At 39.7% G+C, this 27,661-nt stretch overlaps 2 protein-coding genes across 2 annotated transcripts; both read left to right on the top strand.

The window, feature by feature from the left end:
• The first annotated feature begins 153 nt into the window (after positions 1-153).
• Positions 154-16,265, top strand: FH (fumarate hydratase). The gene is made up of 10 exons (XM_030444761.1): positions 154-375; positions 5,083-5,217; positions 6,098-6,208; positions 8,546-8,722; positions 9,583-9,765; positions 10,685-10,850; positions 12,657-12,860; positions 13,850-13,977; positions 15,379-15,532; positions 16,056-16,265. The coding sequence occupies exons 1-10, from the start codon at positions 169-171 to the stop codon at positions 16,196-16,198; spliced, it is 1,608 nt and encodes a 535-aa protein (XP_030300621.1). The 5' UTR covers positions 154-168; the 3' UTR covers positions 16,199-16,265.
• Positions 16,266-16,367: 102 nt separating this feature from the next.
• Positions 16,368-27,062, top strand: CHMP5 (charged multivesicular body protein 5). The gene is made up of 8 exons (XM_030444767.1): positions 16,368-16,549; positions 21,964-22,068; positions 22,847-22,893; positions 24,356-24,449; positions 24,537-24,608; positions 25,692-25,800; positions 25,935-26,047; positions 26,465-27,062. Exons 1-8 carry the CDS (start codon positions 16,481-16,483, stop codon positions 26,513-26,515), a joined length of 660 nt encoding a protein of 219 aa, XP_030300627.1. The 5' UTR covers positions 16,368-16,480; the 3' UTR covers positions 26,516-27,062.
• The last annotated feature ends 599 nt before the right edge of the window (positions 27,063-27,661 follow it).

The following is a 27,661-nucleotide window of genomic DNA, read 5'->3' as shown; positions in this document are numbered from 1 at the left end:
TCCCAACGGGCAGACGGATTTCCCGTAGTCCAGGCGCAACCTGCCCGAGGGTTCGGGAAGGTACCGAGAGCCGGTGCTCTTCCCGCCGCCGCGCAGGCGCCGGTCCCTCCCCTGCCGCGGAGGCTCTTTGCCCGGCAGCGGCCGATTGGCGCGGGGAGCCTCCCTCCCATGGGTTCCCTCACCGCCTTGACGCTCGTCCGGGGGCGGGCCCTGTCCCTTCTCCCCTCCCCTGAGCCGGCCCCCTCGATGTTCCCTCCCGCCGCCGCCACCATGCACCGCACACTCCGCCTTTGCCGCCGCCTCAGCTGCTCCCTGGGGCTCTCCGCGCCGCTGCCTTCCCCGCCCGCCCGCTGGGGACCGCCGCGCGCCGCCATGGTGAGCGCACCTGGGGGGACGTGGGGAGCGTGGGGGAGAGGTGACCCCCGCGTGGGTGCCTGTGAGCCGTGACCTCTAACTGCCACCGCGCGCGCCGCCCTCGCCCTGGCTCCTCCCCCTGCGCCCGCCGGCTCCCTTGCCAGGGGAAGGGGTCGGGGCGGCACCGGGAAGGCGGTGGCGGACGTGGAGGGGGTGGGGGTGGCGGCTGCGATCCGGTGTGTGGCCCGGCAGCGGTGTCTGGAAGATGTCCGGAGAGGCTGCGCGGGGCCCCGTGTCCGCCCGTGCGCGGTGCGGCCTGCGGAGGGGTGGGCGGGCGGTGGCGCACCCAGATTTATATCCCTGAGGAGGGGGTTGGTGAGGGGCGAGCTGGGGGTATCTGGCCAAGAGACGAGATTGAAACCTCCTGAGCGCGGCCATTAGCTGGGGTAGCTTGGCCGGGGGGGGGTGGTGGAAGACGAAGGGGTGCCATCCCACCAGGTTGGCTGGAAAAGTGGTGGTGCTGCTGTGACAGCTGGATGGTGTGCAGCAGCTTCCTCACAGAAATCTTCATGGGCCTTTCTTAGAGCTGTTGAAATACCAGTAAAAAGAAAAAAAAAAAACCCTCACAGAAATTGCGGACGGGGGGAAGTGGGGAAAATCTTTGAAACCAGGGAGGTTTTCTCTGAGCGCTGCAGGCATCCTCAGTACCTGCGCCAGTGTAGCGAGTTGGCGGTCAGGCTGGAACGTGAGGGGCTTGCGTCTTGCATTTGGTTCAGTGTAGAAATGAAAATGCTGTTCGAATAAGGAACTCTGTATTTACAGCTAGGACGTTGCACGGAATCTTGAGTCTCTTGTGCGTCTCTGATTTCTCTCTTTGAAACAAGCAGATAACTCGAGTGTGTTGGAAGAAGTAATTTTATTACTTAATTTGCTGAAATAATTAATAAATTGAGCAGGGCATCATTCCTAATCCATGTCATGTGTTTTTTATAGTATAGAAAAGCAAGCTTCTGAATGGCTGAATAAACTGCATTATGAATTAAACGTACCTGTGTAAGAAAACCTGTCAGAGCAGGCAGTTAAACTTATGTCAGCTTGTCAGATGGTTCCATCTTTTACTTTTGTGTTTGGCATCATCCAGGAAAAACATCATAGATCTTGGTCTCCATATATTTGGTGAAGTCCTGCTAGTTGTGAAAGGCTGTAGCCTTAAATAAAATGTAGGTGTTTTTATCTTTGCTGGTCAGCAGTCCGACCTGTGCTGTAGAGTGACATTATTAATTGCTTGAGTTTAAATAACAGGAGAAACTGAGGCAAGATGTCCCCCAGCAAATTTGGAGTTCAAGCAGCCCTTGAATTCTTATAGGAAAAACTTGGATGTTTTTATTTCCAAAACAACCATCAAAAATATATAAACTAGTATTTAAACATGAAAAAAAAAGTCCAAACAACAGTACTTTTTGATGTTTGCAGAGATTTTTCAGCAGTAGTCATGTTGTTCTTCATGTTCTGAAGTAGGACTATTGTGTTAAATGGAATTATGTTCAAAATGGTTCCTGGGATGAATGTTGTAAAATACTTGATTTTGGTTTCTGAAGTGTAAATTTCAGAATTTGTGACTCAATTCATATTTTAAAGGAGAAGTGACACTTAAAAATTGAAACATTCCTTATCTGCTAAACAAGAGCAGTAGGCGTTTTCTGCTGGCCTTGGAAGATTGTTTTTGACATCCTGAAAATGAGGACTGTTTGTATTGTAATACAAATATTGTAATGTAAATACTTACATCTAAAAGTTGCAGTATCCTTAAATCACAATCTGATTTTCCATGGGAAGTGTTACGCCCATTTGAATATCTTCAGTGTGTTACGGTGCAATCAGTTTTAGCTGATTAGTTCTCTGCTGCAAGGCAAAGGTAGTTATATTTGCCTAACTGTAAGCTTTGGACTATATATGTTCTTGGGATTTTGGACGGCAGAGAACAATGTGTCAGGCCTTTTTGGGAAAAAAAAAATTAAAAATTGTTTTGTAAAGGTCAGGAATGGTAGTTCTGAGCTGACACTTGCTGTGGTTGTGGTAGAAACTAAGTGAGCACAGGATTTTGCCCTGGCCTGTGGCACAGTTCCTAGGTTTCCTTTTGTCTTCTGTCACCCCCTGGTGTGGGTGAGGGGGGTTGACACGAGTGTCCCACTTGTAGCATTTTGCAGCAGGTTCCCTAGGGCAGGGAGTGACTGCAGAGACCGCTTTAGGTAAAGGAACTGGGGCCCTCATCTCATAAACCTGCTCAAGAGGGTGCATTCTGTCTAAAGAGTGAGGGAAGCATGGGGTTTTTTACATAATAAATTCAGACAGTGGCTTCTGCAGGCTGCTACTGTAGTGCGAAGGTTAGGTTGAAGCTTAGATCACTTTAAAATGTATGAAAAAGAACATTGCTTTTTCACCTTATGTCAATCCCTGCTCTGGTAACCATCAGCTTAAAGTACCATACCCTGTCAGCCTCATCGGGGTTTGGGAATGTGTAATGTAAAGTTTTCTAGACACAAAATTTTTTTACCAACAGGATTTTGTGCTTAAAAGGTGCTTGTATGAGAAAGTACTGATCCTATTTATCTTTGTTTCACCATTGTTGACATTGAAATGATGTAAGTTTGAGGAATCCATTGTGCAATTGCTAGCTTTTTTGTCTTAGATGGTTACAGGTAGGTTAACCTACTTGTAATGTGTGAGCATAGATACTTGAGTGATTGAATCAGTGATGAAATAAAAGAGGTGAGCTTGGAACAGAATTGTGTCTGCTTATCCAGCTCTAGAAAAAGCTTAATATTGTCTGCTCACACAAAGTGTCCAAGCATCAAAAGCAGGGTTCTCAGATGAATTGGTGATATCTATTGTCGGACTACTAGTATGTGGACATGCAAAAAGCATCCCTATTAAAAATTTTTTGCAGTAAGATACTACGTGTTGACTACGTTCTGTTTCCTTTTAGCATGTAGAAATCTGCTAAGTGATTCAAATAGGCTAAAGAGGATTAAAGGAGTAAGTAAAGGCATATTGGTCCACACCAAGCTGTCTGTTCTTGTGGATTCAGTGTCCAGGAGGGCATCAGCCAAAACGCAAAGTGCGGGGAGCAGGACAGCGATGTGAGGATAACCCTTGCTTATGTGTGGGCTGTGGTTTCTTCTGGGTCTCATGCAAGAGTGCCCTAAGTCAGTGAGCTGGTGTCTCTGGTACATGGCTGTGGGAGTACCTGGTGGCAGAGCACCTGCATCTGCCTGGAAACACCTCTTAGGACAGTAAAAGAGCTGGAATATGCTCCTAACACCACTACTGCCTGCAGCTTGCCATCCGCAGGGATGCGGACCTGGGCTGGCTGCTGCAGAAAGCAGGCGTTGTTGGAGAGGGTGATCTGCCCAATACCTAGCTGTGCCCCTATTCAAGAAGACTGATACCCACCAAGCAAGGAGCAAGTAAAACAGACCAAGAAAAGAGAGGAACAGTCTAACTTCAGAAGTGGATACCTAGGGAAAAGTAAGAACTGTGCAGACTTACACCATGCTTTCCTCTTTGACCCAGACTCTTCATTTTCACATCAGAGGATTTCCGGAGTCAGTGGTGTTTCTGTGTAATAACCCAGTTTAGATCTTTCTTCTGAGTGTCTATCTTGGCTTCTCTGAACTTGTACGGACTTGCAGTATCCACAGCACCAGCTGGCAAGGAGTTTCATCAGTCTGCTGCTTGTGTGAAGGGCTGCGTCCTTTTTTGTTGTTTTGAACCTATCTCCTGCAAGCCAAACACTATGGTTCCTTTTTCTTGTACTGGAAGAGACAGTGAGCCGCTAATATTGATATTTTTATTGGCCTTAGTTTGCCTTCAAACCTCAAGTTGTCTCCTTTCTGAATGAAAAAATCAGTTGTAATAGTTGTCCTATGAAAGCTGTTCCCTACAGTTCATCAGTCTTAACTGTCTTTCTTTGAACTGTTTCCAATGATAAGCTTTTTGAGATAAAAGAACCAAATCTGCACAAAGACTTCAAAGTGTAGATGTCCCATGGTGGCACAGTGTTGTTTCTTTTAATATCCTCTGCTATTCTTAATAGTTTCCAACATTTGCTTTTCTTCTTTCACTGCACTATTGACTTGATGCTCTGGTAGAGCATCATTGTCATCATCATCATCATCATCATCATCGAGACTCACTCCTGGGGTCATGGTTAGGTCAGAGTCCAACATTGTATATACCCTATCCATGGAGTTAGGATTGTTTTACTCACTATGATTAATAATTAAAAAAGACTTCTTCCCCTTCCAGAAGACTCTGCAGGAAGGTAATCTGGGGAAGGAAACTGGGACTTTGCTGACCAAGGCACGGAGAGGGGAAAAGTAACCTGCTCTTGCTTCCTGTCCAGTCCCTTAATTTTTGCAGAGCTGAATGTGGATGTGATCATCACAAATGAATAGGTTGTTTCACAAAAAGTAAAAGTGCTGCCTGTCACCAGTGAGTCTGCTGGGCTACAGAGTATTGTTGGTTGTGATTTATAGTGGGACAGGTGCTTAAACTACAAATGTCTTGTCTTTGAAGATATAATTGGAAAAAGACCTGTAAGGAGCTGTGTATCTTTATTTTAGTGGGGTTTTTTTCCCCTTCTTGTAAATTTTTTAAGCTGTATTTGCTTTAAAAATTATATGCTGTTTACCAATGTTTAAAATATATTTTTTTCCCTTTTCACAGGCCACTCAGGAGGCTTTTAGGATAGAATATGATACTTTTGGTGAACTGAAGGTCCCAAGTGACAAATACTATGGTGCCCAGACTGTGAGATCTACAATGAACTTCAAGATTGGTGGTGTTTCAGAAAGAATGCCCGTAAGTAATTTAAAGCTGTGTTAATTTCTTCCCTTTAAGTGTATTTTGGATGTGAGAGTGAATACTTTTTCTTGGACTCCTACTGGGAATATGAGCAACTCTGATTTTTGTTGAATCAAATAGCAATATTTGAATGTTTAAGATACAGCATGGAGTTCAAAATTCCATGGAAAGATACTTTTCTGTATTAAAAATATTTTTGTTTCATTTAAATAAATTGATTTTTTTCAATTTTCTTTTTAACAATTATTTTATTGCTTAATTTTTAATTACCATGTTTCATGTAAAGAATTCATTATTCTGAAGGTGAAAGACTGAAGACAATAGTTTACTATAGTGTTATGTAGTTTGTTATTAAAGATGTTTAGTGCAGCATGAGTCATTTTTCTATGTGTAATATGCATAGAGCATTAGTGTGCATGCGCTTTGCCACGTACTGGCTTTCCATGGACTGAACCATTTGTCAGCTTGCCCTCAAAAAGGTGATTTTAGAGATAGAACCAGTTTTCTTTTCCTGTTAATTTTAATGCATGAAATCGATTTTGATACTTAAAGCATACCTGCTTTACAAAAGAAAAGATGAGTTCATGTTCTGCTTTCTGTCCTGCTTGGTTAAATGAGACTGTTAATGGGAGTATAGGTTGTGTGACCTAATAGCTCTTTGGTTTGGTTGATACACTACTGCTGGATTTAAGTTTAACATGTGCTAAAGGTTTCTAAAGTGTGCTTGAGTGAGAAAAAAAAATTACATATTTAAACTTACTGTTGTATTATCTAACAGCAAGTGGCCCTGCCTATGGCAGGGGGCTTGGAACTAGTTGATTTTTAAGGTCTCTTGCAACCCTATCCCTTCTGTGATTCTATGATTCTATGATTACAGGTTCAAGTTATAAGGGCTTTTGGTATCCTAAAGAGAGCAGCTGCTGAAGTAAATCAAGATTACGGTCTCGACCCAAAGATTGCTAATGCTATTGTAAAGGCAGCAAATGAGGTAGGAACAAACTGTTTGAAATACTACAACTGTCATTGTATTTTGTTAAGCTTTTCACGGGAAGCTTGGGAGCTGGGGGAAGACTTACTGTATTTCTGAAATTGTTAGAGGAATGAAGTTATTGCTAGTAAATTTTGTTTTTCAGGTTGATAAATCATTTGCTCAATACTACGTTCTACTGCTTTACTTCTTGCATTTATATACATGATAGAATTCTCAAGTACATTTTGACACTTAAGTTATGTAAGCAGTGTAAATTTTTCTCTATATTAAGATTACTCATTGCTTGCATAGTGTTGGATGGAACAGTGTGTAAAAAAACCTAGGAGGGGAGTGGGATCTCAGTTCATTCAGCTAATGTGAAGTCTGACATGCCAAGCAAAGCTTCATTTTGGAAGTCTCCAGTCTGTTAAGTTGAATCTTAATAATGTGAAGACCATCTGCAATCTGAATAGTTGTTCTGTTTAAAGTCTATATCCTCTTCAGCCCTAAGATTACTAGTAAATCTGTGCTTTTTAAGTATCACTTTTATAGCTAAAGAGGACATAAGGTGACACAGAGAAGCATCTTCTCTTTCTCAGGATAAATGCCAGCCAAGTGTACAGAGTTGTGAATGACCATTATGTGAGGTATAGTAATACCAGGTGTGTTGCTTTGTGTAAAAAAACATATACTTATCTAGAAGCATTGTTCCACAGAGCTTTCTTTTTCTGATTAGCTTAAAAATATCTCAGTACTTCCAGAAGCCTTACCCTCTTTTTACCAGCTGCAGCATTTCAAGTCCAAAGACCCCAGAGCTTTGGAGAATTCCCAAATATTTCTAGTTCCTTCTTGTGGTTTCTAGGTTTCTCCTAGTTAAATGAGGATCAGATGTTTTGGTGGCTGAAGGCTACTTAGTTTAGACTCATGAGCTCTGAAAGTTGATCAAGGCTTTTAAAAACATACCTTCAGTGATAGCCTCTCCCTTACCTCCAAAATAATATTCTAATGTTAACTTAAAAAGAAAGAGATAAAGCAAGGAATCACGATGCTTTTGGAGGTGGGAAATTTACCCCTGTATAGAATGGGACATACCTAAGATCCTTCCCTGGAAAGCATGATTCCAGGAGGACTGATGTATCCTGATAAGCTGGAGACAGTTATCATGCCTCAGAGCTCTGACAACAGATCCTTTTCTTTGCATTATTAACTTTTCTGAGGAGAATATATATGGGGGTCACATTTCTGAGCACAGACTTTGATTCTGTCACAAACACACCTTTAGAAAAGTCTCAGAATACATACAAGGTACAACAGGCTCCATAAAATGTAGACCAAACAGGAGCATTATTTGTACCTGTCATTTCTGTTTTGATTTGAGATGGTAGTGGTCATAGTCTGCCTGCAGAAGATGCAAGTTGCTGCAGCCACTTTGGCTAAGCAGGACCTTGTTCACGTGTGTAATTAGTATGTCATCACATGTGTCAGTACATACCACATGATCCTCATAGCTGTTTATGTGTGTAATGTTTCCAGTTACAACTGAGGTACAGTAAAAGCAGTCACAAGTCCTTTTTAGGCACTGCTCCAGGTAAAGCCATGGAGATCCAGAGCAGAATTAGGGAAAATTTATCTTACAGGAGAAGGTGTTTGATACCAGCAACCATCTTCTGGCTTCTTAAATCTTGGATCAACAGGTGTGTGTAAGAGATCTGGAACTTCCTTGTATGACATTTATTTCTGGAGAAATATCAGAGTTTGGTTATAAAAATATGATGCACTGCATATGCATGACAGATGACCTTTGGAAAAAAATGATGTTTCTGACACCCATAGGATGGTCACGACCCAAGGAGACACACAACACTGAATCCATACTCTAAAGCACCTTATGTGCTGTCACTGCAAAGCTACTGAAGATAGTTCCTTTGCTTGGGAGATCTTACTAACCTGAGCAAATAACTGGAGAACTAGCATGTACCTACCTCTAGTCCTACTCAGGAAAATTAGAATCCAAATGTCTTAAAATTTGGGAAGTAAGGGAATGATCTTCCAAAATCATCTGCATTGTTTGAGAGAGAGAAGATATAACCTAAAAGACATTTCTAAATTCTTTTCTTTCTATGACTGGAGAACATGAAATTAAGTATTTCTCTGTGTATCAGAATACACCATCTTCAAAAAGCATAGCACAATTTTTTTCCCTTTAATATGTGGTATTACATCACAGTCTTAGTTATTCTGGTATAAATTCACAACCATTATGTTGATTTACAGATATAATGGAGAACATTTGTTTCATGGTTTTTATTTTTTTTTCTTCCAGCAGAGCAAATTTTCTCTCTTTTTCCATTATAGGTAGCTGAAGGAAAATTAAATGATCACTTTCCACTTGTGGTGTGGCAGACTGGGTCTGGAACTCAAACCAATATGAATGTCAATGAAGTCATCAGCAACAGAGCCATTGAAATAATGGGAGGCAAACTGGGAAGTAAAACCCCAGTGCATCCAAATGATCATGTTAACAAAAGCCAGGTTGTTATACTTTTATTATGTTTCTTTTAATATCAAAACTGTTTTTAATTGTGAATTTTGAATTATCTTCTAGCCACTATTTAGATTTAAAAAAAAATAATTAAAAAAAAGAATTTTATGTACAGCTTTGGTAACAGTTTTTCAGCTTTTTCAGTTTAAATGTTGGTCGGTGACAGGATGAACTTTAGAGATTAAAAATTCTGAATTCATTCATGATAGATAAATTCACACGTGATGTAGTTAGAAGAGGTGGCCTGGTCACAACTACTCTTACTGCAAACAGTCTTAAAGAAGTTTTGTACAGATCCAGTTTCCAAAGGTTGGATACTTGTTAACTCATTACTGCATTACTTTAAGCATGTAGAGAGAGTAGTAAGATGTCAGAATTCCTGTGATGGGTGAATGAAATATGCATTTCATTTTTTTTCTCCAAGGATCATGGTAGACATTTTTACTATGCTTCATGCTTCATTCATAATGTTTTCTTCAGATTAGCTGAATTTTTGGCCACTGACTCAGTTTTATCCCTTCATGATTTTTTGAGCATACTGAGAATCCTGAGAACTATGGATTTAATGTTACCAAAGCAATTCTTTTTTTTCTTTTTGTCCCTGTGTTGTGAACTCATAGTTTACTTTCTGTAAGTACAGTTATAAAAGGTTGACTTTATCAATAAGGTGCTGGACTGGAGTTTGGACAACTTTAGTATTTCTACAGATTGACTTGTGGAATCCTCCTAAATTGCAAATGCTTAATTTCTTCTTGTTTATAAAATAAAGAGAATAAAGCCATATGTGTACATCTTACAGCAACAGTAGTGAGAAAAGCTTGTAAATAAATTTCTTTAACTTCCTTCACAGAGTTCAAATGACACTTTCCCAACAGCAATGCATATTGCTGCTGCCCAGGAGGTTAATGAAGTGTTGTTACCAGGCCTGAAGAAGCTACAGAATGCACTCGAAGCGAAATCCAAAGAGTTTTCCCAAATAATAAAAATAGGGCGTACTCATACACAAGATGCTGTTCCACTTACTCTTGGACAGGTAAAAAAAAATATATACATTTGTTTAGAAAATTCTTGTAAATATCTTGGGGGAAACTGGGCAATGTTGAGGAGGCCTAAATTAAGTTGATTGCTTAAGAGAAATAATAGAAAGCTGGGTGAATCTCAAGAGTTTTTTTATCTTTATTGGCATTTGCTAAATGATGTACTTTGTTGTATTGTCAATTTTCTTAATTATTTCCATGTGTCTTTTGCTTCTAACAATAGTGAGATGTAAATGATGTTTGAATTACGTTGTTAACAAATAACACATGATATTAGTATAACACTGACAATGGAAGGAAGAAGGTATTTAGTCTGTAATCTCTAAACTTATATAAATGATGTTTTGTCAACACACAAAGCTACTAAGTATTTTGAATTAAAATCTTTATGATCCTATAAATGTATAAGATAGCAAATGTTTGCTGGAATGGCTTATAATAAATTCAGTTGGCAATGAATTAACTTTAACTGAAATTATAAATATCCTTGTAAATTTGTGGGGTTTTTCCAACAATGTATAGGTGCGTTTTTTACTAAGAAAAATTAAGTGAAAAAAACTCAGGCTCTGGTTCTCCAGTTGTACCTTGAGAACATAAATTTAATCTGGGAGCAGATTTACCTTGGATTCGGATCCTGCTAAAGGATCAGAGATAAAAGCAAGAGCAACATGCATTGTGAATACTTTTATATATATGTAGGTTGTTTTGTGTGTAATTGTTCATACCGTGAGAGCAGTCTTCTGGTACATGTAAATTTCTATCTATTAGTGAAAATGTAGAAGATTTAGCATCTGTGTGGCGTTCAGGGCCTTCATGTTTTTAAATAAATTAACCCAATCATGTTAAAATCTAAATAATTCTAGATGCTTAGTTTTGGTTGTTGTCTTTATTTGTTTATCCTTCTTTTTTTCAAAGGAATTTAGTGGCTATGTGCAACAAATTAAGTATGGTGTGGCCAGAATTGAGTCAACCATGCCAAGAGTGTATCAGCTGGCAGCTGGGGGGACTGCAGTTGGTACAGGATTAAACACAAGAATTGGTTTTGCTGAGAAAGTTGCTGCTAAAGTGGCTGAACTGACAGGTGAGAATGGTATTTCAGAGTTATCATTAAAGCAGTATATAGAACATACAGTCAAATTCAAACTAAAGCTCTCAGTTTCTATATGTCTCATAAGCTCGAATTGTATTTGTATTTTAACAGAAAACTTCCTGTTAATGCCATTAGGTTATGTGCCTTATACTTCATTTTTTTCATGCATTGTATTTTTATAATTACACTGAGTGCTTTGAAAGTGACTGAAATGACAGTGTTTTTCTGAGTAAGGCTTGCTGGAGATAGATACAGTTTCAGGCTTCTATTATTAGCCCAGTCATAATGCTTCTGTCTTGATCTCTATTCCTCTGGCTCTCTTAAGGAAAAAAAACCCTCCTAAAGCCACCTATGTTTTTATATGTGAAAGATTAAAAGGTAGCTGATTTTTTGATGCTGTCTTTATAGACTGTAAAACTGGATTCACAGAGACATTTAGATCTTTGAACTTCGTCTCATTACTGTCTCCTGTTTCCTGTCATGTTATCAGTTTTTGGAACTGCCACCAAAATGATGCGTACATCTTTTACTTAAATATTGTAAAATCTGAAACTGCTTATCAACCATATTTTTGGTTTCATGAACTTATTATTCACTGCCTTGCAGAGGATCAAAACCTACATCTTCCCTCCCAGAGCAAAAGGAATTTGTTATAAACAGCAGCTGCTCAGGGTTTGTATTTTGGCACTTGAAGAAGCCTTTGATGTTGTTAGGAACCTCTCCCACCTTAATACTTGTTATTTGTACTGCATGAGAGTGTTCTATGAGTCTAGAACAAGTACGGCAGACTAAAGATTTCATGTATTCTTATGGGGGGGTAGTTCATTGGCAAAGGGAAAATGGAAAGTTTGGAATGATCTCTGCAATTGAGGATGTAGCTAGGTGGTTGAGAAGGCCATGCAAACTGGGTGGAATTCGATGTTTGGCAGGAACTGCAAAACACAGTAGAAATCCTGCTGTTTCTCTAGCAAATGGTGTTAATGCTACTCTTGTTTATACTGGCAAGGTAAGCTCAGACCAGCAGTTCTGTGGGACAGAAGCTAGCATCCCTGCACACATCCTTAGGGATGTCTTTTACACTGGTAAAATTGTGCTGAGACTTCTTCAAGGACAAAACCCTGAAGAAATGTTTTTTATTATGGAACCTAGCCTCAAATCTCAGGCATTTAACTAATAAAACCAGAGCTGTTGCTTCCACTGCTCCTGGGTTTTTGCTGTTGGCAGCAATTTCAGGCATCCCCCTAAATCTGAATCATCTTTAATGTATTCTCTCTGATTTGCAGTTCTGAGACAGGGATACATCTTTTTTCTTTAAGGAGCTCATTCCATTGTGATTGCTTTATATGTCTTTGTATATCCCAATGTCTTCACTGTCCTGCAAAATACTTGGTTTTCATAACTGGGATAAAGCAGCCCAGCATTTGACAATCTGAAGAATCTAACTTGCTTTTCAGGGAAGAAATATGTAAGTTTGGGATAACTGCTAAGAGATTTTTGACATTGACAAGGTACTGAGGTGCAAAGTGATGCTTAGTATGCAGCAGAATAGTGAAGTTTGAAATTCATACCTTCATTTTTTTTGTGGAGTGGCTCAGATTTCATACTCTTCTGCATTTGGTGTTTTTATTGTGTCTTTTGTATTGAATCTGTTAAAGAAATAGATTTGTGAGGTATGATCTAGGGAAAACATGGTCTTATGGTGTTAGTAATATATTTTCTTTCTATGCTAATTATCTGCTGGATTATCTGGTTTATGCACGTACCTCACAGGTTTCATATTCCCCTGCCTACCTCTAGGTTTGCCTTTCGTCACTGCTCCAAATAAGTTTGAAGCTCTTGCAGCTCATGATGCTCTGGTTGAGCTCAGTGGAGCTATGAACACAGTGGCATGTAGTCTGATGAAAATAGCCAATGATATTCGTTTCCTGGGTTCTGGACCACGCTCAGGACTAGGAGAACTCATTCTGCCTGAAAATGAACCAGGAAGCAGCATCATGCCAGGTACAGAGAAAACATCCAGAGAGAAATTTGCCTCTTTCTTTTGTTTTGTGCCACTAACTTCACAGGTATTTCCCAACCAAGTATCAGTAAGTCCATGATTCAGCACTTCTGTTATTTTTTATCTTCTGCCATATCTTATCAAAATTTTGTGTTCATAAAAATGCTTGCACAGCTGTTTGGCATATCTGATGGAGTAATCTCTGTAAATATACGGTGTGACTTCATTAATACAAGCATACGTCTCAAAACCTTCCTTTATAATGGCTGGATCTCTAAAATATTTGTGTCAAGACTTGTCTGAAGCAAGCATTGAATGATATAATCTATGAATTGTAGCAATATCAGGATGTAAATTGACTTCTGTTTTTACTTCCTAGCATAATTAGCGTTATGTACTTACATATTCTCTGCTAGTAATCAGTGCTTGTCTCTCTCTGAAAAAAAGCACGTGCATGTGAAAAATGTACATCCAAAACTATTTTAATTTCCTGTATAATAAATTATATAAGAAGTAGTTCACAAGCATTTCTAGCTTTCAAAGAAGCAGACAGTGAATGTTCTTAAGATTATTTCTAGACATGAAAGCAACCATAAAACTTTCTTGCCACTAGGATTCGTTTGGTTTTTTTCTCCTGACTGAAGAAAACAAGAGTGACTTAATTTTAATATAAAGTAATCCTAACAAAATATTTATACTTAAATTGACTGAGATTTGGTAATTATTTACCGATCTTACATTGTAAACTCTTGTATTAAGAACTGTGGTAATTAACAACTGCTTTTAGCTCATGCAGACTTGCTCCAGGTCTCAAAGCCTTGGGAATTCCTGATATACTACAGTCAATTTAATACCATTTGTGGAAATTGTTTTCTGTGGTGCACGGAAAATGTACAACATGTTGAATATGATTTAGTAAGTGAGGGAACTACTGATTTTTTTTTTCTTTCTTTTTCTTTTGATAACCTTTTTCTCTCCCTTCTACAACCAGGAAAAGTGAACCCGACCCAGTGTGAAGCTGTAACCATGGTGGCAGCCCAAGTTATGGGAAACCATGTTGCTGTTACTGTAGGAGGCAGTAATGGACACTTTGAACTTAATGTTTTTAAGCCCATGATGGTAAGTTCAGAAAGTTGTAAATATCTAGGGCTTGTAAAGTCATCATCTGTACAATCAGGGAATTTGGGAAAAAAAAATACCAGTGCATAATTGGTCAATACAAGCACCAGAGAAGCTGATAAAAATGTGAGACCATATTTTGATCTTTTCTGTGGTAAGCCTGTTATTTTGACAGGGAACTGGCAGTGGTTTTTACATAACATTATTGAATGCAGATAAGCTTCTATCTTTAAAATGTACACTTATCAGTCTAAGGAAGCAGGGATAGAGGAACACTTCAGTTTGTCCAGAACTTAAGACAATGAGGTACTTTAGCTAAACATGAAGACTTTTTTTTTTAGTAACTTAATGATTTCTGTTACTGCTGAATACCAAAGGATTACGTTTTGTTTTGGGGTCTTTTTGAGTGAGTCATGTAAAATTGTAAATGGTCAGTCTTAGGCTTCAGTACTTAAAATTATGCCTGCTTTCTATAGCTTGAGTGTGATATACAAAGACACATACTATGCGTAAGATACTGAAGGAATAGTATAGACTTTAGTTTAGGGTTGATAGTTTAGGACTTTCAGAAAAGATCCTAATATTAAATAGCAATAAAAAGAAAGTTTTTGAGATTTTGTTTCATCTTGTTAGAAGTAAGAAGTATAAAGGAAGTAGTTTTGTTATGATTTATTTTTTTTTACACACCGTATACTGACTGATACACTTTATTGTGCTAGGAAGAAATGATCAGAAAAAAATAGAAATCTTGTAATAAAATCAGTATTTGTCTCTTCCTTGCTGTGTCTTTTTAGGGTAGTGTTTTTTCCCTTCCATCTGAACAAACTTTTTCTAAGCACACAGCACCTGCTTTTGAAAGAAAATTGAAAAAAATAATCCTATTGAACAGCAAGAGTTGTACCTATCAGAAGAAAAAATTCAATGGGCCTCGCAGAAAAAAAAAAAAAAGAGTTGCATGTTGTGGACTGTGAAAGTAGAGAAAGAAAAAGAAATAATGCCAGACTTTATTTACACTTTATATCTTTAGATGTGTTCTCTTGATTGGTACCTAAAGGAGAAAATGACAATGAATCAATTGCCTTAATGTATTTTAACTTTGTTGTTTATGAATTTTCTATCAAAATGCTTATACATATTGTGGACTTCTTTAAGCAAGAGTCCTTTTGCTATCGAATGCTTCTCACAGATTCTTTTGAACAGGAGTGAGTGTCTGAGCTTACCCTGCAGAAGGAGGAGGGTGTGTTACTTACCCTGCTCCTTTCCTACAACCAGCCTGTTAAAAGAAGTGGACATTGTGTGGGGTGGGGAGGTAGCACAGCTTACAAACAAATGTTGTTGCAGACTGTGCAGCTATTATTGTCTGAATAATAGTTGCCATGTCTTTTTTTTTTTTCCCTTTAGATTAAAAATGTCTTAAACTCTGCGAGACTTCTTGGAGATGTTTGTGTTTCTTTCACTGACAACTGTATAGTTGGAATCCAGGCCAATACAGACAGGATCAACAAACTAATGAGTGAATCTCTCATGTTGGTGACAGCACTTAACCCACATATAGGTAAGTTTGTGGCTCAGAAGCTTCTCAGAACATTATACTGGAATCTTCTGTGGCACCATTAGCTTGCACACAGTGTTTGATTTGTCACCATGTTTAGGAGACCAAGTAATGGGTTCAGGCCAATAGTTAATTTGCTTTGGTGATGCCAATTAGTATTACTGTTGAAAAAGATGTGTCCTCCTTGCAGTAGCCATGCTAGAGCACTATAAAAATAATTCTGAGTAAAAAAAAAAAGACATTGGGGCAATTTGTGTACTTTTCCTGATTTGTCTGGGAACACGAAAGATTGCAAGGGAAAAATTCACATAAAACTTTGAGCCAAATGCATTGAGATCAGGGGTATTTAATTTAAATAATGAGTTGGTTTAAGAGTTTGTGCACATGCTGCTACTGGGAGTTACGCCGTGGTAGCCATACCTGGCCAAATTAATGCTCCAGAGGCAAAGTGTCCCGCTCTTTCCTCACCACTGACAAATATTCCGAAACTGCCAGTGGCCAACCTGTTCCCTGTGTTTGGCTACAGGATATGACAAAGCGGCCAAGATCGCCAAAACAGCGCACAAGGAAGGGACGACGCTGAAAGAGGCGGCGGTGAAGCTGGGCTTCCTCACCTCCGACCAGTTTGACCAGTGGGTGAAGCCCAAAGACATGCTGGGGCCTCAGTAACGCCTGCACAGAAAAACGTCTTCTTACAGAAAAAAAATATATAAAAAAATAAATACCATAAAGCAAACAGAAGGTGCATTGTTTTCGCTTTTCATCCCCGCCTCCGGGAGCGCTCCGGGTCCCTTTAACAGGCGGGGGGGCGGCAGCGCCACAGCCGGGGGGGGGCGGTTCCCTCCGCAAGTGCTTCCGCCTGTGCTGCTACCGGCCCTGGGCTTCCGGGACGGAGGGGTTTGCTGGTACCGTGACCGGGGGAAAAGACAGGGACGCCGAGACATCGCCGCCATGAATCGCTTCTTCGGCAAAGCGAAGCCGAAGGCGCCTCCTCCCAGCCTCACAGACTGCATCGGGACGGTGAGTGCCGGCTCGGGGGGCTTGGCCCCTAAGCCCTCCGCCCCAATGCGCTGCCCGGCGCCTCGGGAGGGAAGGGGGAGCGGCGGGGCGGCCACGGGGGGAGCACGGACGATCCGGGCTGTGGGGTGAGCCCAGCCGGGTGAGGCCCTCTGCTCTCGGGCGATGCAGGCGCCTGGGCCTGAATCCCCACGGCGGCCCCGGCTGTCACCGCGACGCGTATAGCCTCGTAGGCGAGGGGCTGCGGGCCCGGGTGCGGGTGGGTGCTGCAGCCACCCCGGGGCGTGCGCTGGTTTGGGGGTACGGGCGGCGAGTGCGTGGGGTGGGTGCGCGGGTGTGCGTCTGGGTGCGGAACCGCGGCTGCGTGCGGGAGGGTGTGTGCCGTGTTTGGGTATGGGCTCTGTGTGTCTGTGTGTCTGTGTGTCTATCTGTCTGTGTGTGTCTGTCGCTGTGTGTATGTGTATCTGTGTGTGTGTGTACCTGAGCCTACACATGTGCGTGCCTGTGTTTTGGTGCCGCCTGTTTGTGTTAAGTCAATTTTGTGTACGTGTTCTAGTCGGGACCCATGCGTCAGCTCAGCGTGTAGAGGAGCATACATGGTGTAGTGCACGTACATTTGTAGATGTAGGTTTGTATCTGTTCCCCGTGCATAGGGAACGTCCCATAAAGGGCTGCACTCAACGTGCCCGTAAGGTCTTGGTCCTTCTTAGGTCCTCGTGTGTATTTTCAGTGTTTCTCTCAGAGGGTTTCACTGCTCTGCTTGCCTTGTCCCCAGGCAGGGACGTGAGAAAGGCAGCCAGACCCTCTGTCCAAAACTGAAGGTAGGGAGGCCACATCCCACCCTCTGATGAAGTTCATTCTGTCTTCTACCAGTGAGGTAGCCACAGGGTCGATGGTGAGGATGTGTGCAATTGGATAGTTAAGTAAGCTTAGACCGAGTAAGAAACACGTGGTAGGACACATCACAGCTTTTATGAGGTTGGCCTGCCTGAAAAGAAGGTTAAGAAAAAGTTCTAAGAAGGCTAATTTCATAGTTTTAATTTCGTAACATTTTTTTGATTTTAAGTTTGTGAAGAAAATTGTGTTATGTTTTTACAGTTCCTCTTGAAAGCCAATTTTTAAAGGTGAGAAAAAAGAATACTGAGGTCTTGTAGTATTTGTATGAGTGGTTAACAAACTCAGGTGAAAGGTCAATAATGGTTGTGGGACAACCAGAGGCTAACTAAGCCGTGTCACTCGAAACTGATTGCAAAAGGTTTCTGTGGAAAATTACAGTTTTCCTCTCAGAAGATTTATTTTGCTACTCAGTTAAGGAGACTCTCAGTTAAATACCCAATATTTGTCAGTATTACCTACACAAATGCGTTCATACCGATCTGGCAGTGGATGGGGAGACCAGTGGTCATGGTGTTGGTCCTATTGACAAAGAATCTGTATTTCTTACTAGCATCATTAAGCCCAAACATAGCTCCAAGTATGTGTAGTTAAAACAGCAAGTAAAGTGTGTGCTCAAAAATCAGAATTATTCTGACGGTTATCAGTAAGTGTTTCTTTGGATGGCTAGAACCCCAAAATTAATCTGAGTGTTATTAACAGTTAAATTTGCCATCTTAGCTTATAAGCAGAAAATCAGGAAATCTTTTCCTCACAGTAAGCAACTCTGTATTAGTTAAGATTTTTGACAGCTGATTTTTGACAGTTCCAAGTTAATGTGCTTTTTTTAATTTTGAGAGAAATTGTAACAAAATCAGTCAGATTGAGATGTGCTAGCAGGCTGTCTTCCACTAGGAGTTTGTTCAATCCCAGTGGATTTGGGGGGTATAAAAGTGTAATTTAAACACCTGCTTTCACTGGCAACAGAGGAATTTATGATTTTTTTTTTCCCAAAAAGATGGTCATTGCTACCACCCATGAGGAGCTGCACACAGTTCTGATCCTCTTCTAGTTGTTTGTTTCTCTGAGAAGTTGGTTGTACAAGACAGCATGTTAACTAAAAAGCAGAGTTTCATGCTTGTGAATGTGATGACTTTGGCTACCAATCATAATTTACAGGTTGGGTTTTAAGATACAAAATCAAGAGCCTGTGTTGGTCAGCTGTTGAAGGGCTGGCTCCAGGCACAGCTCTTTGGCACCAGGAAGTCTATAAACCACTTTTATTATTACTGAGCTCCATGTTAGCTTTTTGCCCTGTTTTGACATCTTTTGATTTCTGTGGATGGAACTAAAATTTAAGGCAGTTCCGTATACTAGTAAATATAGGGAGAGACATACTTCCTTTTACAAGTTCAGAGTTCATGAATTAACTTTTTATGTCAATTTATATGAAGTAATCTGAAAAACTCGCTGTGTTTTCAGTTCATTTTCACAACAGTGAGGTCTCTAGTACAGTTCCTGATACAGCACAGGAGATACTATTAGATTTTTTTCTTAAATTACATGTGAATTATTATTGTGGAGAGTTTTGTGAGATACTAAAAAGCTTGCACTCTACCATGTGAAATTCAAGTTTGGAAACTCGAGTATTGACGCATCTATGTTGTTTTCAATTCTAGACACATTTCCTTGTACCCTTTAAAGGAGTCACATTGCTTTATAAAATCTCTTACTGTGTTTCTTTGAAGGTAATCAGCTGTTAAGTGGCAGGTAGGAATTATTGTATCTGGTGAGCAATGATTAGTGTTTGTAGTTACAACTTGTTACAAATGTTGGCAACTATCCAGTTCTAATTATGCCTGTGTTTTGGAGGTTCTTTTCTGTGTACACAAAAGTAGTATGACTGAACCCAGTAAGATCAGCACACAATGCATTTTTTAAAAATTATTTTATTTTTTCCATGACAAGAAAACAAGCATCATCTTAAGATATCTAAACAATTCAAGATTTTTTTTTCTTTAAAGAGCTGGTTGGGTGGGATCTCTAATCTGAAGTGTTTGCAGAAACCCAGGAAGCACTTACAGCTTTCTCCAGTGGCTGGTTATAACTCAGTTTGCTGGTGGGCTGGGTTATTGCTCTCCTGTCCCCCCACTTAAGCCCCATGGGCATATCCTCACTCTCCTCTTCTGCAGTTTCTGTTGTCTGCCTTGCTTCATCTGCCGTGCTTGCCTCAAAGTTGCACTGAATTGAAAATTTATTATTTTTTTTTCCTTGCTGGCTGAGCACAGCCTGATGACTCAAAGCTGTCATGAGGCTGGGAGCAAGAAGGATGCATCAGAACTGTGGTACTTGAATTGTTTTTATTTCTCTGAAAACATTCTCCAAATTTATGTTTCTTTGTTTTTTTTCTTCAGAGAGAAAGCTAGGAACAGAAAGCTAATAGTTGTGACAACAATGTTAAGATTCAGGCTTCTATGCAATTTTTTTTTTTTTTTAGTTGAAATAAGCTGTGATTTTGCTTAACAGGGATTTGGGATACCACAATCAATGCGTTTTCTTTAGATTGGAGCCCTTCTGTACCAGTGCTGCATGTCTTGGTATATATACCTCATTTGTGAATAACAGAAAGCAGTTCTTCAAGTCCTAATACAGTCTAGTTTCTTTTGGATAAATAGGACCCATTCTCCCCTTTTCTGTCCATTTTCATTTTCAAAAGCTAATGTCCTGTGTAATCAGCGTGTGCTATTTTTTATGTAGCTAGTGTCGGAGGATCTGTCTCTGCTAGTACTGCCTAGAACTATATAAATAAGTGAAATAATGGATTTTCCCTTGTAAAGGAGGCTGATCTCATAGAATCATAGAATCGACTGGGTTGGAAGGGACCTCAGAGATCATCAAGTCCAACCCTTGATCCACTACCGCTGCAGTTACCAGACCATGGCACTGAGTGCCACATCCAGTCTCTTTTTAAGTATCTCCAGGGATGGAGAATCCACTACTTCCCTGGGCAGCCCATTCCAGTGTCTGATCACCCTCTCCGTAAAGAAATTCTTTCTAATATCCAACCTAAACCTCCCCTGGCACAACTTAAGACCGTGCCCTCTTGTCTTGCTGAGAGTTGCCTGGGAAAAGAGACCAACCCCCACCTGGCTGCACCCTCCTTTCAGGTAGTTGTAGAGAGCGATGAGGTCTCCTCTGAGCCTCCTCTTCTCCAGGCTGAACACCCCCAGCTCCCTCAGCCTCTCCTCATAGGGTCTGTGCTCGAGTCCCTTCACCAGCCTGGTTGCCCTCCTTTGGACCTGCTCCAGGACCTCGATATCCTTCCTAAACTGAGGGGCCCAGAACTGGACACAGTACTTGAGGTGTGGCCTCAAAGGTGCATTTAGCTGATGAAGACGTTGACAAGGGTTTTAAAATCACAGACATCTCTCTTGCTATTAGTAAAATACTTGACAGAATAAGAAGCTTGATACTATTGTTTTCAATGCCAGCTGTGCCCAGGGCCTTAAATGTCTCATGTGGAGTGTTCCTATCAGATGCTCTACTCAAGATGCCTGTGGCAAATGCATGTTGCTTTCATAGAACAGAGTTTTAAAAGGATCATTGAGAAACCAAAATGAAAATCTGCATAATTATGTATGTTTAGCCACACTGTTAACAAGTCAGAATTGTAAATTTGCACTGATTGGTCTCACACTATAACTGGAATGTAATTATATTCTAATCCTTAGAGAGGCTCTCTTGAATGAGGATGTAATAGCCTTTATTTGTTGTCTCCAGGGAAATGCTGTGATAGTTCATGTTAAGGAGGTGGGGTTTTTCGGTTTGTTTTTAGGGTTTTTTTGGTATGCTTTCTCTTGTGTAGGAGGGTTAAAGTAGGCACATAATGACAGCTCTGTGATTGTGCTTTCAGGCTGTTAGGATGACTGCTGGAGATCTTTTACTGAGTTATGCAGCTACTCTTGGAACTGGGAGCAAAAGTACAGTAAGAACGAAGATTAGCTACCAGGTGGAATTGCTGTGTCTCATTATGGGAAGGAATGGGAAAAGTGCCTGAGAAAGAAGTTGGGCAACTTAGAGAAAATGGATTTTAAGTTTGGGTTGCTTAAACATAATCACTAATCCAGGTATAATTCTGAAGGATTAATGCTCTCTTCTACCTCGAGCCTTCCTGAGCACATCCCTGACCCTTTTGCATTGCTCTCAAGTGCTATTTTTTTGCACTGTATGTTATCAGAAATTCCTGAAGAGACCATGGCTTAAGTGGGTTTTCAAGAGAGCATCTCAAAATGATGAGGACATGTTACAGTGACAGAGCTTCCTGCAACCTTGGAGTATTTCTTGTGCTCCTTGTAGGTAGTGCTTGGTGTTTCACTTATTCTAGTCTTGGATTCTCTAGCAAATTTAAGATGTTCATAAAATGTACTGACCAAAGAAACAGTTTGGTAAGAAGCATGATAAAACTGGAGCTGTTCTTTCTCTTGTCCAATACCTGAATAAAACCTTAACATTTTTTATTTCTTTTCCCCATCATGTGCTTAAAGGTGGATAGCAGAGCTGAGTCAATTGACAAGAAAATCGCTAGGCTTGATGCAGAACTAGTGAAGTATAAGGATCAAATGAAGAAGATGAGAGAGGGGCCTGCAAAGGTAAGAATCTCCTGTAGGATTTAAGCACAAGAGGATGTGACTCAAGAGTTCTTGTCTCAGGTAGTGGGGTGATGTAGCCAGTTCATCAGGTTCTTAGAATTGTGTCTTGCTCTACTGATAGGATATAATGTCATGCAGGTTTGCTTTAATTTTGAAGCATCTCTTAGACATGGCTCCTTAAACATCTGCATTTTTTTTTATTTCTTCCAAAGTAAAATATAATCCATCAATCAGAAGTAGCTTGCTTGCTACCCTTCTTCCTTCTCCTCAAGTATGGTAGAGAGGCTGTTTTGTTCAGCAGCTCAAATAAGAAGGTCTGCACTATGTCAAAAGGGACTGGGGAATCCCATTTTTTAAAGGGTATGAACATCTAAGAAGTACCTAGTAATAAGTGTATCTAATTTTTGTTTAATAATAAACATTTCTAGCATAAACAGCACTGCCAAAGTACCTTTTGCAATATTTGTTGATGCTGACCATTAAAATGGGTTGATGAAAGATGGTTCTGATAGACTAAGTCTGACTTTGTATTCTGCTTCTGAAAAAAAAAGATTAATTTAGAAGCCAGAAACTTTGGAAGTATTTGACTTTAGAAGTTTTATATATAAGCCTATTTAGCTAATCATTACAAACTCTGAATTTGAGTACTGTTAAACTCTTTTGTACTAGTAACTGAGGAATCTCTTGGAAAATTTTAACGTGATATATTAGGTTTAAGCAGCATAATCCAGAGTAAAGTCAAATACTTTTCCTGATATAATAATATTGTGTCTTTCAGAATACAGTAAAGCAAAAAGCACTGAGAGTGTTGAAGCAGAAGCGAATGTAAGTTTAAACCTTTCTCATTCTGGGATTAACAAAAGCCTGTTTTCTTTAAGGGAGGTGGCACACTTTCATTTCCCTTTCCAGTACTCTTGCATCTGAGTGTTCTTTAGAGAAAAATGCTGCACAAGATAGCCAGCTTTTCAAACTATCCATCAGCCTATTTGTACCTTATTTGTATGACAGCACATAAATTTGGACTGGGACAAGCTGACCTCAGTCAGTTCATTTCTAAAGCTATGCTTGGCTCTTGAATTTTGAGTGTGCCTCATTTTATATCATTTTTCATATATTATTAATTGATTACAATAAGTTGTATGATATGGTAATGGTCTTCATGATATCACTTAATGATTTTGGTCTGGTTTACTGGAAATTTACCTGCTCTCTGTGAACACTCTTTAGGACTTCAGCACATGCAGTGCAGGTAAATGTGTTTATGAAAAAACAAAAAGGTGATCCTGTGGTCTGGGCTACTGTAGTGTCTTGAAAAGTGTCCAGCAACATGTACAAAGGAGAGAATGTCTGTCAGAATGTGGCACTGAATGTGTTCAGGGGTACTTCACCAAAATACCAAAATATTTTTCTTTTTCCTTTTTTCCCCTTTTTCCTTTTCCTTTCCCTTTTTTTTTTTTCTTTTTTTTCCTTTGTCTTGTTTGTGTTTTTGACTCTGTCTGCTAATCTTTATAGTTTTTCTCCTATTGACAGTCACTGGACTTCTAATAGGCTATCATCATATCCCTGTCATTTCTTTTTCATCTTGTTAAACAGCAACATATTCATTCCTGGTCCAGAAGCTGATTTGTATTTGGATTGTCCTTGTCTTGCAGACCTCCTGTCTTGGATGTTTTTGAGAAGGAATTATTGTTAATTTTTATGCTTTCATTTTTCATGTTCAACCTGATATATTTTATATTCTTGATTGGATACCAGTTTAGCTTTGAGAAGGACTGTTTCTTGTTTTGTTTTTTTTTAACTCTCCCTTTTCTTTTTAGCTAACTATAATAGTTTACTTTTTGTACCCTATCTCCTTCCTTTATCTCACTCTCTGCATGGCACAGCTCCAGTGCAGAGCCATTTTGATTTGGGTAACCAGCACCCCTTCCATCCTGCTTATAGCACTAGTGAGCAGTGGCATGACTATCTTACAGTGGCAAAAACCTTTGCTATGCCTTCAGCTACTGTTTAGGCCCACGTAAATCTGGTATTGCCATTAGTTAAAACAGAAGCTTAGTACAAGAGAAGCTTTGTCAACTTTAAATATGTAAGGATGCACAATGGCCAGATTTTTATGGAGCTATTTATTCTGATGTGATTGTTTATAATGAATTTTAAAAATTAATAATCCGATCTTATCTTCAGACTACTGCTGGGTTTTGGGGTTTTTTTCCAATTTTTTTTTACAATAATTTTTGTGGCAATAAATAGTGGTATTTTAAAGCCATTATTTGCATTTTTTTAACAGGTATGAACAACAGCGGGACAATCTATCACAGCAGTCTTTTAATATGGAACAAGCTAATTACACTATTCAAGCACTGAAGGATACAAAGACAACGGTATCAATATATTAATCTCACATTTGTTTAATTTGAAGATTAATTAATCTCCATCAGATACAAGCATGTTGCTTGACTCTGTTCTAGGTCGATGCAATGAAACTGGGAGTGAAAGAAATGAAGAAAGCTTACAAGCAAGTCAAAATTGATCAAATTGAGGTGAGCTTCTGTAGTTTAAATTACTAAAGAACAGAAACATTGTACTGAAATAGTGACAGGTGAACTAAGTGACTAAAAGGTAAGCCAGCTGGTTTAGTTAGCACGTGTTTTCCTCTCTGTTTTTTGGGACCATCATCATAATTCCTTCACAATTTATTTGGTATAGTGTAGTCAGTTGTCAGCCTTTTTGCATTAATTGTTACTTCCTCGTGGGGCTAATTTTAATCTCATCCTTGCATTCATCAGCACTCGAGTGTAAATGTTGCTGAATACTTCCTGCTGCTCTGGCTTTTCTGTCCTCCTCTAATTTTTTTTTCCCTTCCACATTGCTACTTTTACATGCAGATTAGTCCTTGGGTCCCAAGTTCATGATAGTGCCAGATTGAAAAAAAACCCAACAACCAAACAAACAAAACCACAAAAAAACCAAACAAAAACATTAATTTAAAGAGGCTTGCAAGTCCTGGTCGTGTCTTCTGAAAATGCAGTTTAAAAACATAGAATCTTTAATTTAAAATATGCTGCACTTAAAATCTGATCAAATGCCAGTGCTGAATTCCTTTGAGTTCTCATTCCTATGCTGTTTTTATATATAGGTCTGCCTTGTAAACCTTTAGGCAAGTGTTGTCTGTTCACCTGTTCCCAAGTACCATGCCAATGGGTATGCTAAGATACCTTCTGAATTTTGCTGTGGCACAATTCAGGATAGTGCTTATTCCCCAGACAGTAGATTTAATTTCTCTAGATTTTATACTGTCCAGCTTTAACTCTGGCTTACTTACTAGAGGTTTTCAATATACCCTGAAGAATAGTTCAAACAAAAAAAAACAAGAAAGCTCTGCAGAGATGTTGTTTCAATGTTTGTTTTTCTACCTCATAAATTTGTTGTCATTTTAGTAGTAGCTATGGCCATGCTGTAGTACTGAATTCATGCCTTGTCTTGTATTAATGCTGCTTTAAAAATGATGTATGCATCAAAAATTTTGAGTGCCTTGTATGTGGGAATTATTAAATAAAATTTGATTAAGCTCTGATGAATGTAACTATTAAAGATGGACCAATTAAAATTGTTTCTTGCTCCAGGACATACAAGATCAGTTAGAGGATATGATGGAAGAAGCCAATGAAGTCCAGGAGGCACTGAGTCGTAGCTATGGAACACCAGAGATTGATGAAGATGACTTGGAAGCAGGTTAGGAAAGTGGGGGATGATTTTTACATTACTGAATGTAAAAATTGTCATATAACGTTTTATAATTTCATTATTCAAACACTTAGTGTGGTTAAAAAAACTTTTAATCACCTTTCTTTTTTTTTTTTTCCCAGAACTGGATGCATTAGGTGATGAGCTTTTAGCTGATGAAGACAATTCCTACTTAGATGAAGCTGCATCTGCTCCATCAATCCCAGAGGTCACTCCTACTGATGCGAAAAACAAAGTGAGTCCTTTCCTCTTTAAAAGCAAAATACACCTATATTTTTTTGTTTTGGATTAGTCACATTTGTGTTGGTTGCTTGATATTTGGAATCCTTAATATTTTGAAGAACAAAAAAAAGTGGTTAGGTATTTTGGATACTGCCTATAGTATCCTGAATGCTCTTTATTACATTTTAAAGAGTTAAAATGGCATCTTTTAATGCCTGTCTAACACGATCAGACTGCAAGTAAAATTAAGTGTGTACCATAACCTAGACAGTCGTTTGTATGTTTGTTTTGGGGGCTTTATAGTGAGGAAGAACACAGTTGTCACACAGTGACAATCACAGATATATCAGTTTATGGAAAGTGTAAGGAAACTGGAGAAATGTTTTGATTGGTGGGGAGCTGTTAAACTGTTGAGTTTTCTTTCTTACAGGATGGTGTCTTGGTGGATGAATTTGGATTGCCAAAGATCCCTGCAACATAAGTGTTTCAAAAGCACAATGGATATCACGAACTATATTTTATAAACCAAATTAAGATTTTTTTTTTTTTTAAATCCTGGAGAACCTGTCCTTCCGGTGTAACCTTAATATCACTACATCCTAGAATGCAATATGAATGGTGATGGTGTTCTTTCTTTGAAGAAAGTGGTTCTACTACTGACTTTTCTGTTAATGGAAAATTTGGCACAATTCCCTTCAGTGGAAGCAGACAAATAGGTTTTGATTTCTCTCTTATGGACAAAGTATTACGTGGGGAGTAGTGGTGGCTGTTGATAGCTGAGGCTCTAACTTTGTATTACGTTTCTCTTTCTTGAAACCAAGACACTATGTTGCTGCTTACTTTCTGTAAAATAGCTCCCTTATTACTATGCTTATTTGATAAAAAGAATCGAAAGCAATTTTTAATCCACTGCAGTCTTGAGACTTTCATGCTATTGTACTTGTAACCTTGTTGGAAGCTGTAATAAATAGGATTACTGTTAACTTTATGTATTCTGTTGACACATAAATTCATTTAGATTAGCTGAATGGGTTGTGTGGTGTTTCTGGTAATTAATTTGGTTTTAAACTGCCCTGTGCCATTATCACTGCCACATGCTGTTTGGGTAAAGGATCTGCTCAAGCCTGGAGTCTGGTTCCAAACCCAAATGCCCCTTCCTGCTGCCCTGCGTGGCATCACGTTTGCCCCGGGCTTAGAATCAGAGAATCAGAGAATTGACTGCGTTGGAAGGGACCTCAGAGATCAAGTCCAACCCTTGATCCGCTACCACTGCAGTTACCAGACCATGGCACTGAGTGCCACATCCAGTCTCTTTTTAAATATCTCCAGGGACGGAGAATCCACTACTTCCCTGGGCAGCCCATTCCAATGCCTGATCACCCTCTCCGTAAAGAAATTCTTTCTAATGTCCAACCTAAACCTCCCCTGGCACAACTTAAGACCATGCCCTCTTGTCTTGTTGAAAGTCGTCTGGCAAAAGAGACCAACCCCCACCTGGCTACAACCTCCTTTCAGGGAGTTGTAGAGAGCGATGAGGTCTCCCCTGAGCCTCCTCTTCTTTAGGCTGAACACCCCCAGCTCCCTCAGCCTCTCCTCATAGGGTCTGTGCTTGATTTGGCTGCCTCTC

Source organism: Calypte anna, chromosome 2 (assembly GCF_003957555.1).
Source record: "Calypte anna isolate BGI_N300 chromosome 2, bCalAnn1_v1.p, whole genome shotgun sequence".
Taxonomy (NCBI): Eukaryota; Metazoa; Chordata; class Aves; order Apodiformes; family Trochilidae; genus Calypte; species Calypte anna.
The sequence above is the reverse complement of the archived record's forward strand: the minus strand, read 5'-3'. Positions and strand labels throughout refer to the sequence as shown.